The sequence below is a fragment of the Clinocottus analis genome, unplaced genomic scaffold (assembly GCF_023055335.1).
Source record: "Clinocottus analis isolate CAN_PGR_092001 unplaced genomic scaffold, fCliAna1.0.p SCAF_21, whole genome shotgun sequence".
In the NCBI taxonomy this organism is placed as follows: Eukaryota; Metazoa; Chordata; class Actinopteri; order Perciformes; family Cottidae; genus Clinocottus; species Clinocottus analis.
Genome location: NW_027175943.1, coordinates 10544005 through 10557188, shown reverse-complemented (window position 1 = coordinate 10557188; position 13184 = coordinate 10544005). Strand labels below are relative to the sequence as shown.

Sequence of the window (13184 nt, the reverse complement as noted above, 5' to 3'; positions counted from 1 at the left end):
TCTCTGGTGTCCACGTTTGAGAGTATAGCTGAGCCTCAAGTCCACATAGATTGTACCAAACACAAGACTTTCACCCAGGAGACCACTATTTATGTCCCCTGCAGTAACCTCCTCATTTAAACCCGATCCATAATATTTTACGAAGCCTAACCAAGTAGTTTTGTTGCCTAGACCTACACAGAATTGAGAATGCAGTTTTAAAACGGTAAAAGCCCCACAAGTAGTTAAAACACTATGTTGATGGACACGTATGGAGAAATATTGATATGAACTGTGTTTTTGCTTCAGATATGTCGAGATTTAACATATTAGAGTTATGTAAAGTGTAGGGTCCAGTTCTGAGCTTGACCTGGAGACCAGTTTCCTCCTCAATGTCATTGAAATGCAATCCTAAATTGACAGAGTATCGCTTTAAATGTTGTGAGAAAAGCCATTTTGCCTCACTAAAGGGGGCAGACCCAACGTGTTGGCCAGCTTTAACTGAAACTTGCTGTACATACTAAATTTAATTTTATGAATTTTTATTGAATTGAGAACTAAAACACTTTCAGTGGACAAGCGACCACATGAGGTTTCACAGAGATTTGTTAAGTTCGAGCTCTCTAAAAAAAAATGAGTAACCAAATCTGAAAAGATTCTGCTTGTGATTATTCCTTCATGAATGTGACCTGTATGTATTCCTTTACTATACCATCTTCCAGAGGCCCCTGGTGGTGCCTGGACCCTAGACGGGCACAGACGGACCAGCTTCAAACAGGCAGAGTGCATGGCTGATGGGGGTGTGTTGTTGCTGAGTTGTTGTCACTTGGGTGTTTATCTGCCAGACAGCCTTCACCTGAAGTGTGACACAGCCCTGCATGCATCCCCTCCTGTCAACTGCACTTTTCACATTTTGCCTTGGTGCCTATATTTGAACTTGCCATGTATTTATAAAAACAGCCAAAGTCTGTCGGTCCGGCATGACCAGGCGGGGCTGGCAGTGGTGTTTCTTGTCTCTTGACTTCAACCTGTTTTCAATTTCAATCAACACACAATATTTCCCTCTGACATGTGGAGAGGAAGTAAAATATATATAATGAAGGAAATTAATAATGCCTCACTAATGCCTCAATATTGGTTCAGTAAATTGGTTTTTACTCTCCACCTGGTTACCATTGTGTAAAATGTTAAAGGGACAGTGTGTAGAATGCAGTGGCATCAGTAATGACATTGCAGATGGCAACCAACTGACATTCACTCCTCAATGCCCAAGGCGTGAGCTAATGAGTGCATGGTGACTTCGTTCGCCGAGCTCAGAAGCCATTACATCAATAATTTAGGATCAACAGGAGTCATGTTATGTTTATTATACTCCGTTTCTGCTACAGATCCCACTTAATGATGCACTGATGCATCTTGCTTAAGAATGAAATAGAAATGTAATCATGTAATTGACATAAGATTCATGCACCTCATTAGTTATTATTTATTGCACAGTTGATATTTAGTTTGGGGCAACCATTTAGTAATAATGATCATATTTAATTAACTAATTTGGTAGGGGAGTCCTCTCAGTGACCCTTATTGGCCAGCAAACCCTATCTTGAGAACCATGTGGCAGAGAGACAGTTGGTTAGTAATGTCTCTGGTCCTTTTTAGATACTCAGATAGTTCGCGGTGACCCGGAATGTGCGCAGCGCTCCTCTGTCACCAGAGGGTCTAGTCTGGCACGGAGCTCTGCGCGCAGCGCCATCTCAGCCTAAAGATCTGAGGAACCCTGGCGGGCTCCGTCTCTGCCGGTTCTTTCAGACACCAAATGTCAAACCTTCGTTGAGCTATGAAGACAGAGAAAAGCTGTGTGGAGACGCCGGCGACTTTCCAGGAAGCCAAAGACGTACTCCAAAAAGAAAGCCATTACGTGGATTTGAAATTAGTGGACGTGAAACCAGGTGGGACAAATGCGAAGAACGACTGTGGCTTTGATGTATCTGACGCCGGAGGTCTGCGCGCAGCTGAACCAATCCAGGAGGTGGCGAATAAAACCATCATTGAAACTAAGACAAAAAAGTATTCTGGTATTAAGAAATGTGTTGAAAATGTCAAGGAGGGTCCTTCTGTTCTGTCACACCTGCCCTGTCTTAACGCAAAGTTAGAGGTTTGCTTAAAATCTGGAGACGAAGGTGAGCGCGCCATTACGCAGCCTGACGTGTCTAAAAGAGAAGACAGAAAAACCCCTCCTCAAGGTGAGGGATTACACTGTAGTGATAATTATCTGAGCAGCAGAAGTGAGTCTGATGATTTTGAGGAGGATGATGATGTTAGTTTGGTGCTTTCCGACGACTGCGTCCCGTGCGTAACAGAGGATGAGTCCCATTACATCACCACGCACGAAATCCAGCTCTCGGAGCTCTCTGACCACGAAGAGGACTATGACCTCGGGGTAGGCTCCTCCACCAGCTGGGACGTCGAGAATGACAACCAGGTGTACTCATTTGTCGCTTACGCCTCATCGGAAGGTGACGCGGCGGCGGGGGAGCGGGGAGACGCCCGCCAGCCTCGCGCGCAGATCGCAGCGGCGGTCAGCACTCTGCTGGAAAGTGATCCGTGCGACGGGGCCAAGTTCACCAGCTCAGATGAGAGTGTGTCAAAGCCCAAGCAGCAGCAGCAGCAGCAGCAGCAGCAGCAGCAGCAGCAGCAGCAGCAGCAGCAGCAGCAGCAGCAGCAGCAGCAGCAGCAGCAGCAGCAGCAGCAGCAGCAGCAGCAGCAGCAGCAGCAGCAGCAGCAGCAGCAGCAGCAGCAGCAGCAGCAGCAGCAGCACAGCGGCAACAGTGCTGGGCAGATCCACCTGTCAATCAGCACCACTTCTCGAGCTATAAATGACCCTGGCAGCATTCAGGAACAGGGGAATATCCTTTATCATGCCAGGCGCTCCGGGGACAAGAGTCGCTATGTGCTGAGGGGGGTCGGTGGGAAGGGGTTGTGTGACCGGGCCAAGTGTTTTATAGCCGCGCCCGGACGCTTGCACTTTGGCCGCAAACTGAGAGGGAAAGAGGTCCCCGGGTATTCCAGCGGTGCGTCCAGCGAGCCGGACGACGCGGACAAGGAGGTGCACAGCCTGACGGCAAAAGCCTTCAAGAGCCTGGCCTATCCTTACTTTGATGCCATCAATTTCAGCACCTCCAGCGAGTCCTCTACGTCAGAGCAAGGGAAAGGCATCAACGGGTGGGCCACGTTTGTTGACCTGAAATATGGCAACATGAACATGTCACGGGGACTGGACCAAAGTGTGGGTTCCCATCAAAACTCAGCGGCGTCTTTTGAAATGGCCAAGACTACAGATAATAAAGGTTATAAAGGCGTCGCTTTGGCGAGCATCAAACCGCCCTCCGGCAAAACCTTCACTCTGAATGGCGACCCCTCCCGCGCATCGTCATCAAAACAAATCGAGCTGATGGGGGACTTCAGTCAGGGCCACAGCGGAGTGATCACGCTCACGGAGACTCTGAATTTTCGTTGCAATGTCAATTCAGGAATGTCTGGGGGAGAAAGGATCACTAAGTTTGCACAAAACGCTGCAGGATCACGTTCCACAGATGAAGTAACCCACAGTGTACCAAGCGGCCAGAGAAGAGGGGCCAGGAAGTCGCCCTCTAACATCATGGAAGACACGCACAAGAAAGCCATCTTCGCCTCCAGCTTGATCCAGAATGTGATTTCTAAAAAGATGCAGTTCGAGCAGGAGCGCAAAATGGAGCGAGGGGAGATAAGCGAGCGGCATCCCGTGCACCAGGAGAGCGACTGCCACATGGAGCAGGGGAGCCGGGAGCTGCGCAGACAGAGCTCCAAGTTCTCCGAGGGCAGCGCTGAGTACGCCGTAATGTGCGTAGATGAGTTGTGGGACTTGGTGGACAGTGGCTCGTGTGATACCAGGAGTGAGTCCCGGAGACGCGATGAGATGGCTCACACACCTCAAATTCATTTGGAACCGGCCAATGAAGCTGCGATCGCAGCTAAAAAAGGCGAGTTGGAAGCGTCCAAAATCACGCTGCACCGCAGCCAAAATAGCGCCTTCAGATGCTGGAAGGACGAGGAGCTAGAGTTTCCGAAGGATCATAAAAACGATCAAACTCCGGAGAAGTCGCCTTCTGCTGACGGCGAGGAGGAGGGGTATTCAGTGGGAAGTGGCAAACTGACTAAAATGTCACATTTGTTTGTGCCAAGTATCCAAATGATATCTGGTGACGGAGAAACCGGACAGCAGCTGCAGAACAGGAATTATTCTCCATATGGAGACGGAGGAGAGATCAAACTGCGCTCTGACAACACGTTCTACGTCGCAGACTCTAGGAGCTCGGCGACATCTAAATCCCCGGAAATTAAAATTAATTTAAGGAGCAATAAAACGGAGCATTTTGGCGTCTCCAGGCTGCGCGCACCTAATATAGGCTGTAACACAGCCAGCCAAGTCAGAACGGACGACCTAAAGTGCCAGGCGCTGACTGCAGCTCTGAAGGGTGAGTCGACAGATAAAGTGCCGCATTTCATGGTTAGAGACATTAGAGACAATAAAGGGAAGCTGCAGACGCCCATTTACCAAGTGAGAGACGTGCGTAAATTGGTCAAAAGTTCCTATCACTTTGTGTCTTTGGATAACAGAGAAAATAAATCCGACAGCCACTCAGATCAAAACAAGCAAATGTCCTCTCGAAATCCCAATTCTGTGTCCCCTATAGTGATCAAATGTCAGTCTGTGAATACAAATAGTAACGGGAAACATTCGGGAAATCTTCTCGAGTTATCTAAACAGGAGCTGTTTGACCGGTCGTCTCTAGAGGGCGACAGAAATGCTCAGCTACAAAGGATAGCAGGGAGAGCCCCCATTAGAAACTCCAATGAGTCATCAGATGGAGACATTGGATTGAGAATTGAAAGCAGAGCGGCTTCAATAATGCAAGAAAAAATATCGGACATCGCAGAAAAGAAACCAGAGTCAAAGATTGTGAACCAGCGGGCTTTGGAAAAAATCCAGGCTGCGGTGAAAACCATGGAGCAGCTGTATAAGTTTGAAAAAAATGAATGGAAAAGGAAGAATGAGCCCCATATCCTGACAGACAGCCACGTGCTCTCCCTGATAGCAAGTGAGGAGCATGGGGGACTTGAGGAGGACAGCGGGAGAGTGTCCAGCATAGAAAGGACAGCCAGAAGAGACTCCTATCTCAACAACGACAAGACGCCACCAGCACTAGCGGTGTCCCCGGGCACTGACAGCCTGCTGCGTCGAGAGGGCAAAGACCGCACAATGGTCTTTGAGACTCCCGCCAGCCAAGAGGACAGGCTGGTTGCAAGGTCAATGCAAGCTGCAGGGAACAAAAACATGTTCAGCCTTAGGTCTAGCCTCGAGCCCCAGCCAAACATGATCACTCCGACACCTTTCAGCACCAAAAGCTTTGTCCCCAAGTCACCCAAATTGCCCGTGTCCTTAAAAGTAACCCAGACAAAGCCAAGTGTAAATGAAGGATCAAAGTCAAAGGAGGTCAAGCGGTCCACACAGGAGCTATTCAGGGCCCCAGCTGACAATGAGAACTACCTAACCATTCCGGTAAAGTCTCACGCCAGCAGCAAAAAACAAGCCTCATCTGCTGATCAAACATCAGTGTACTCATTTACCACCCAGACTCAACCAACCACTCCTTCAAGCCAACTAGGATCTGGCGCCAGGCTCTTTGAAGACCACAACCAGCCCCCTAAACGCTCCAGCATTGTGATGGACACACCTCCTGCCACCATCTACCACTCTTTGCCATTGGGCGCATCCACCAATCAGCCTCAGGTGTACTGCTTCTCTCCGGCAATCACCCCCGCTCCCTCTCTGGACCCCTTCCAGGCTACCCAGAGGAAGATGCTCCTAGATCCCACCACTGGGAGCTACTACCTGGTGGACACTCCTGTGCAGCCGGCCACCAAGCGCCTGTTCGACCCTGAAACAGGCCAGTATGTGGACGTGCCCATGCCTCCCATGACCCCAGTTCCCATGCCGATCTCTCCTTTGGCCCTCAGTCCAGGAGCATACGGACACACCTACATGATCTACCCGGGCTTCATGCCGACGCCGTCTGTGATCCCGGCCCGGACGCTGGTGCAGTCGCAGATGGCGAGGCAGTCAGATGTGGAGGGCGGAGGGAAAGCCCTGTCACAGCAGGCCGAGAGCATGTGCATGGAGAGTCCCTTCTACATAGCCACTGGGAAGTCTCCGCAGGGGGCCTACGGGGCTCAACAGCAGGCCAACGCTAACAGGCCGCCGCAGGGCTTCTCCAGCATCAAGCAGCCGGTCATCAGCATCACCTCCCAGCAGAGGTCCAGGATCATCGCACCGCCCTCATTTGACGGAACCACCATGAGCTTTGTGTTGGAGCACATATGAACGGCAACTTACCTGGGCAGGTGAGTAGTTCTGGTTGTTAAGCTTGTGCATGTATAGTATAATGTTTTAGTAGACCTGAGAGATCCATTTGTTTGTATTAATAAGAATAAATGCATTTTGCCATTTTAAGTCCATTAGAATTATAAATAACCTTTTCTGACAAGTTATTCAAACTTGAATGTGCTTTCATTTAATGGTAACATTCATGCATTCTTTTGTCTCCATCAAATCTAGATACGATGCACAAGTGAACAGCACATGCTGTGTTATTATTTTATGCTTTTGATATCCAAGATGGACATGGTACTAGTGTAATAACAATCACAGTACTTATTTACAGGATTAATATGAATAAATACAGACAATATACTATCTATAACAGTGGTTCTTAACCTGGGTTCGATCGAACCCCAGGGGTTTGGTGAGTCAATCTCAGGAGTTCGGCAGGGGTCAAGACACACACAGTATAGCCCAGTTCACATGAGCAACGTCGTACCGCAACACACAATTTTTCTTCTCCCCCTGCAGCTTTGCAGCTGTGCTCAACTGCAACGAAGTCCGTATTAATCCTTCATACTGTAATGACTGAGTGACAACTATGTCAAGCAAAATAAAAAAGTGGTTGGACGAATACATACAATATGGATTCACACTTATAAAGGAACGTGATGAGAGTCAGCGTCCCCAATGCATGATGTGCAATGACAAGTTGAGCAATTCTAGTCTAGCACCGGCAAAACTAAAGAAACACTTTCTAAAGCTGCAATGGAGATGGGATAAAATATGATTAATTCAGGTATATATATTTATTAGTGACTTATAAAATATATACTTATGTTTTGAAGAAATCATATTTTATTTTTCCAATTACAAAAGATTCTGTAAATGCACTGATGAAGCTTGCAGGGTCCAATACCTCCAATAAAGTTTAGAACCACTGATCTGTAATATAGCCATAAAACTGACAAATCCAATACTAATTAAAGCTTGCTATTATTATTATATGTTAGAGTTTATTTCAAGTGATTTAAAAAAAAGAAAACATAGTAATTACGAAAGATAAAAGGTGCTCTACAAAATCACTTGGTGTAAACTGTAATTTTAAAAGTTGCAGGGTGAAATTATATTTTATAACAGCAATCTGTTCTAAGACTGTATTAGTTTACAGTTGCATTGTAAGTCTTCATATGATTAATCATTTCACAATGCCATATTAATTAATTCTGAACACCTTGTGTCTCCTAGGCCCTCATTAACCTCAAACACGCCTGTAAGTACATAATGGATTGGTGGCACACTCTCCATGTGACAATTTCACATCTCCCCTAAATGCAGGTTAGTTGGTCTATTTATGAATTTTCTAGTAGTCAGTTGGAAAAGACCATTAAGAATGTAACCGATCACGGACAACGATCCAACGAGCTGCAACAGGAGAAGACACCATGTGATTGTAAAGTTTGCAACTGAGCACCTCAACGAGGCATTCATGCTCACAAGTTGTAAATTCTGATACGGCAGCAGCGATGCAGAGGATTATCTTGATATAAGATTATTCATGGGCGAAGTGTTTGAATGTGCATGGTGGCCATCGTCTGTGCAGGAGTGAAAGGTCAAGCGGTGGCAGGCATTTGTTATGTGTAAACTCGCACCACTTCAGCTGCTGCTGGACATCAAGAGCCTACATGGCAGCTCAGAGTCAGCTGGCTTTTTATAGGACCAGTCATTTAAAGACAGAGAGAGTGAGAAGCCAGGTTCACATGGCCTCTGATCAGCAATTACATAAACACAACATGCAACATAGCAGCAAGACGTTTGGAGTTCCCCTTCCTATTTGGGTGAGCCACATACTTGAGGGTTCAGTTTTGTTTATAAAGGAAACTGATAGCCTGTAGTCTGACAGTCGAGAGGCTGAAGAAGTGGGCTTTGGAAGGTAGTTTAAATTATACAAACTGGATGCAAAACTGTGTGTAGGGAATTGTTTGCAAACATGCAACATTTTGAAAGGTGCATATGAGGCTGTATATTTTGTATTTCTTCAATTGCAGACTGCAGGGAGAAATTAATTGTTGTGCAGGTTTTTCATCTAAAGTCGAGGGGCCCTGATGGCAAAAGCACGGTCACCCTTTGATTTAAGCCTCGACTTTGGAATGGCCACGAGGGCCCTACCGGAGGATCTAAGGCTGCGCATTGGCTCATATGGTGTTAACATTTCAATAATATAGCTCAGAGCCAGACCCCGGCAGGCCTTTAAAGTGATCAATAAAATCTTAAAATCAATTCTAAAACCAACCGGGAGCCATTGGAGAGAGGCCAGAACTGGAGTAGTGTGATGTTGTCTGTTAAAACCAGTAAGAAGCCTGGCTGCTGCATTCTGGACTAGTTGGAGGCGGGAGATAGATTTATGGGGAATGCCTAAGAGGAGTGAGTTGCAATAGTCTAATCGGGAGAAAATGAGTGCGTGGATGACTTTTTCCAGATTAGGGTGTGACAGTATTGGTTTGATTTTGGATATGGTTCTTAATTGAAAAAAAGTTTCGAACACGCCTGGACTTTTTTTTTAATATGTGATTTGAAGTTTAATTGAGTGTCACGTATAACTCTCAGGTTTTTTGCATGAGGTTTTATGAATGCAGACAAGGGACCGAGTTCACTCTGAATGAGGCTGTTATTGTTTGAGGACTTGAATAGTAGGACTTTCGATTTGGAGTGCCATCCAACAGTTGACGTCAAGAGAGACAGTCTAGGACAGCAGCTTGGCTCTTTGGGTCACTAGGTCTCAGCGGAAGGTATATCTGTGTGTCGTCTGCGTAAAAAGAGACCTTGTGTCGTTGGAGGACTTGGCCGAATGGGAGCATGTATATGGAAAATAAAATTGGACCTAAAATTGAGCCTTGCTGTACACCACAGGTAATGTGTGCCGTGGAAGACGAGTGTTTATCTATTGTGACTGAAAATGTTTTATTTGACAGGTATGAGTAAAACCAGCTAAGTGCAGCGTCCTTGATGCCGATCCAGGTTTAAAGGCGATCAATAAAATGGCGTGATCTACTGTGTCAAAGTCTGCACTCAGGTCTAAAAGAATTAAAACTGCACTCTCCCCCTGTCGGCTGTTAAAAGGAGGTTGTGATATCCTTGTCCTTATAACAAATGACATCTTATTGCAATCCTATTGTAGTATTAAGCCACATCTTAGTTTTATACTGAAGCAACATGTTTGATACCAAATATCATAATATTCTGCAAGACTTTCCGAGGATAACTGATGATGTTTTTGTTACGTATCTAGGTGTTTATTCTTTGTTTCCATTGTTGATGAAGTGTACGGTTGTGCATCCCTGCCCTTTGGAGTTCCTCAAGGGTTATTTCTGGGACCTGTTTTATTATCCGTTTACATGCTCCATTAGGCCATATTATCCAGTCTCTTGTAATTGTTACTGTCTCCACAAAATGACACCATTTGACACCAATTACTCATTTACTCACATATATATATATATATATATATATATATATATATATATATATATATATATATATATATATATATATATATATATATATATACACACACACACACACATATACATATACATATATACATGTACACATACATAGATACAAATACATGTGGATTTCAGCTGATTATGTGTTTTGTTTTCTTGGTTCCCAACAGGGCTGAGCTCTGACTGGATGCTGGGCTGCTCTGGCTTTTGATCTCTTCGTGCTCTACATGCATATTATACCAGCTTACATTTGCTTACCATCTCTTGTGTGTTGGATTTGAATTGCTTCACAAATTAAGAAAAATCTGCATTTACTGCATTGTTTATTTTAATTATGCACCTGGGAATATGATTAATAAATCAATCGTGCGGAATTTATAAACATAATATGATTTATGCAATGTGTGTTTGAACCTCTACAATAAGACGCCTTCTGGTGATTGCTGATCATGCATTTTTCCTGCAGACATCAGAATGTTCAGTTCAGTTTAAACCTGCAAAGTCATGTACCTTTAAGCCCTGTTTGACATGTATTTCTAGGTGTATCACTGTTTAGTAATTTAGTATTTTGACATTGACTTACTGTTTTATACTCAAAATGGTTCAGACTGTGGATCTGCTGGCCAGTCCATGTTTTTCTTTTGAATTAACTGTGTGCTACTGTACTATCTTTGTGGAAACCCTAGTCCAACGCAACATCAAGCTTTCTTTTGTAACTGCAGTTACAATGACAATGTTGTTATAAAAGAATACCACCTTATTTGTGAAAGGAGCATAGTGTTTGTTGTTAGAAGTCTAATAAAGATGTGAAAGATATTGTAATATATTGAAATCAATGGATTATAAAGGTATTTTAGTTTTAATTGAAACATTTTCTGTTTTATGAGCTGCTAAAAAATGGTCAATCATGGTCACTGTTTTGGACATTAATGTGGCTTCATTGATGCTGCAGTCTATCAACATATTATGACTGTTAGTAACATATTGTACCTTCTGATTGAAGAAAGTCTAAATTAAAAGGTCAGTTCCCCGACATTCAAAGACATTTTACATTGTCTTTACTCGTAGATAATTTGTTAAAGGTGCTGATAGCAGACAAAAACGAAAGATGAATAAACATATTGAATATAGCAAACAAATAGATTCCTAAACCTAATCAATAACCTGAGTGCCTGGATTGATAAACCGTGCAAAAACAAACTGTAAGGCAAAACAAGATTCCAGTTATGGCTAATCAAAACTTGGTCATGGGGTCAATGCGACTTCTGATGATAAGTGTCATTGTTGAGGTAAAGTGACTTGTTATTTGCAGTATGCTCACTGACTCCAAAGCATGGATTCATAATCAGCAAACATATTATGATGTGTGTCCTCTTGCATGCTGCACATGAGGGACCACGATAGATTTGACACTGAACAAGTCCTATTTGTCATTCATATAAAGTAGAAACCAGGCTTGTTTTTAATTGCCTTCTCATCCACAACATTTTCCAGCTCATTCTGGGGGATCCCAAGTTGTTCATAGGCCAGCTAGGAGATATAATCCCTCCAGCTGTTATCCCCGGGGGTCTCTTCCCTACGGAGGAAACTGCTTTTGGCTGCTTGTATCCGCGACAAATCTTTTACTGCCTTGTTTTGGGGTTTGTCGCATCACTTTGCAAGTCATATTGTAGCAGAGTGTTGTATATAGAAATTAAGTTTTGCACAAATGGATTACCTAATTTCACAGGTTTCAAAGAAGAACTGATGTTCTGATGCATCTCTGAGTCAAAGCCCTAAACAGGACTTTTAGACTATGCGTTTTATGGACAGACAGGATGTACTGTGAAGGCAAAAGAATGTTGAAAGTTGGGAAGTTTGTGAGTTTTTGAGAGGACTTTTATTTGTAATAAAATGGTGAACACAATTAAAACTATAATCCCACTTGAAAGTAATGCTCAAATGAAGGCTTTGTTTAAGTTTGTAATTTTAATATGTTTTGCAAATGTAAAGTTTTGTTTGAAAACTGTGTCCTGAATACCGTCACGAGGGATGTTTCATCAGATGCTGATGTTAAATGTGTGAAACCCTTTTGCAGACCTTTCGTTTGTGTGTTTCTCTCGTGGATATACATGAACCAGGTACATTAAGTCTAACATGGACACAGGCGTGTGGCTTTTTCATTCTGTTTCTCCCCAAAGTGGCCAAACAGCAAAGAGCAGAAAGTCTGCTGTTAAAACAGTACAAAGCTTTAATTAGTTTAGAGAGTATCCGTGTTATGGTATTATGATCATATTCAGGGTTAAGATGTTTATATACTGTACTCAAACACAAAAACGTGATCCTTCAGAAACCCGAACTTAACCGGGATAAATCCTGACAGTGGATATTATGTTAGAACCTTTATTCTTATTTGCTGATTTTAATTTTAACATATAACCAGTTCTACAAGATCTGCTGGACAGGTTTCTTTACTTAAAAGTGGAGGCCTTTTATATACTGTACCTTTAAGTGTTATACAAAGATTTACAGGTAATCTGCCGTTGCCTCCACCTTGGATTTGAGTCAAAGTAGCTCAAAAGTAGGCTCATAGTTCCCCATGAAACCACAAACATATAGTCGTTGTTGCCCATATTAGCTATTATGTAATCTTTATGCTAAACTAGGCTAACCACGCCCTGATTCTGGCTCCAGGCCGAAGACACAATATAAAAATATACATTTTTTCATCTCACTCTTGTAAAGCAAGCAGGTGTATTTCCCAATGTGTTAAACTGTTGCTAAATGTGAACTAAATGACTGAGGGATAAGCACTTTCCGGAGACAGATGTGGTGTTGTTTTCATCCACACTGAACAAAAAATTACTTACAAGGGCTGTTCAACAGCAACAATTTACCGGCGTCTTTGTGAGACTGACAACAAGCAGCGATGATGTTGGAATGTGTGCTAAATAAGCAGTTGGCATTAAAGGTTTCTCTGCTGGCTGTGGGCGCATACACGCTGGGTTATGCGGGGGTGCAGGTGGATGGATCATGTTGCAGAGGCCCAACTGTGGACACACAGAGGCACTCCCAGTGGGGCTGCATTCTATTACAACCAAAAGCCAACACGCACACACGCACACTCGCACACACACACGCACACACACACACACACACACACACACACACACACACACACACACACACACACACACACACACATATAATTAAGCCAATGCCAAAGCAATGCACTCTTTCAAAGTCAACAAATCAACATCACAAATGTATTGATTATGAACATATACCTGTTGGTGACTACA

The 13184-nt window shown here is 43.9% G+C and overlaps 1 protein-coding gene across 1 annotated transcript; it reads left to right on the top strand.

Moving 5' to 3' along the window:
* The first annotated feature begins 1774 nt into the window (after positions 1-1774).
* cunh4orf54 (chromosome unknown C4orf54 homolog) lies at positions 1775-10663 on the top strand. Its single transcript, XM_068587530.1, has 4 exons — positions 1775-2652; positions 2800-6420; positions 7646-7735; positions 10074-10663. The coding sequence occupies exons 1-2, from the start codon at positions 1817-1819 to the stop codon at positions 6398-6400; spliced, it is 4437 nt and encodes a 1478-aa protein (XP_068443631.1). The 5' UTR covers positions 1775-1816; the 3' UTR covers positions 6401-6420; positions 7646-7735; positions 10074-10663.
* The last annotated feature ends 2521 nt before the right edge of the window (positions 10664-13184 follow it).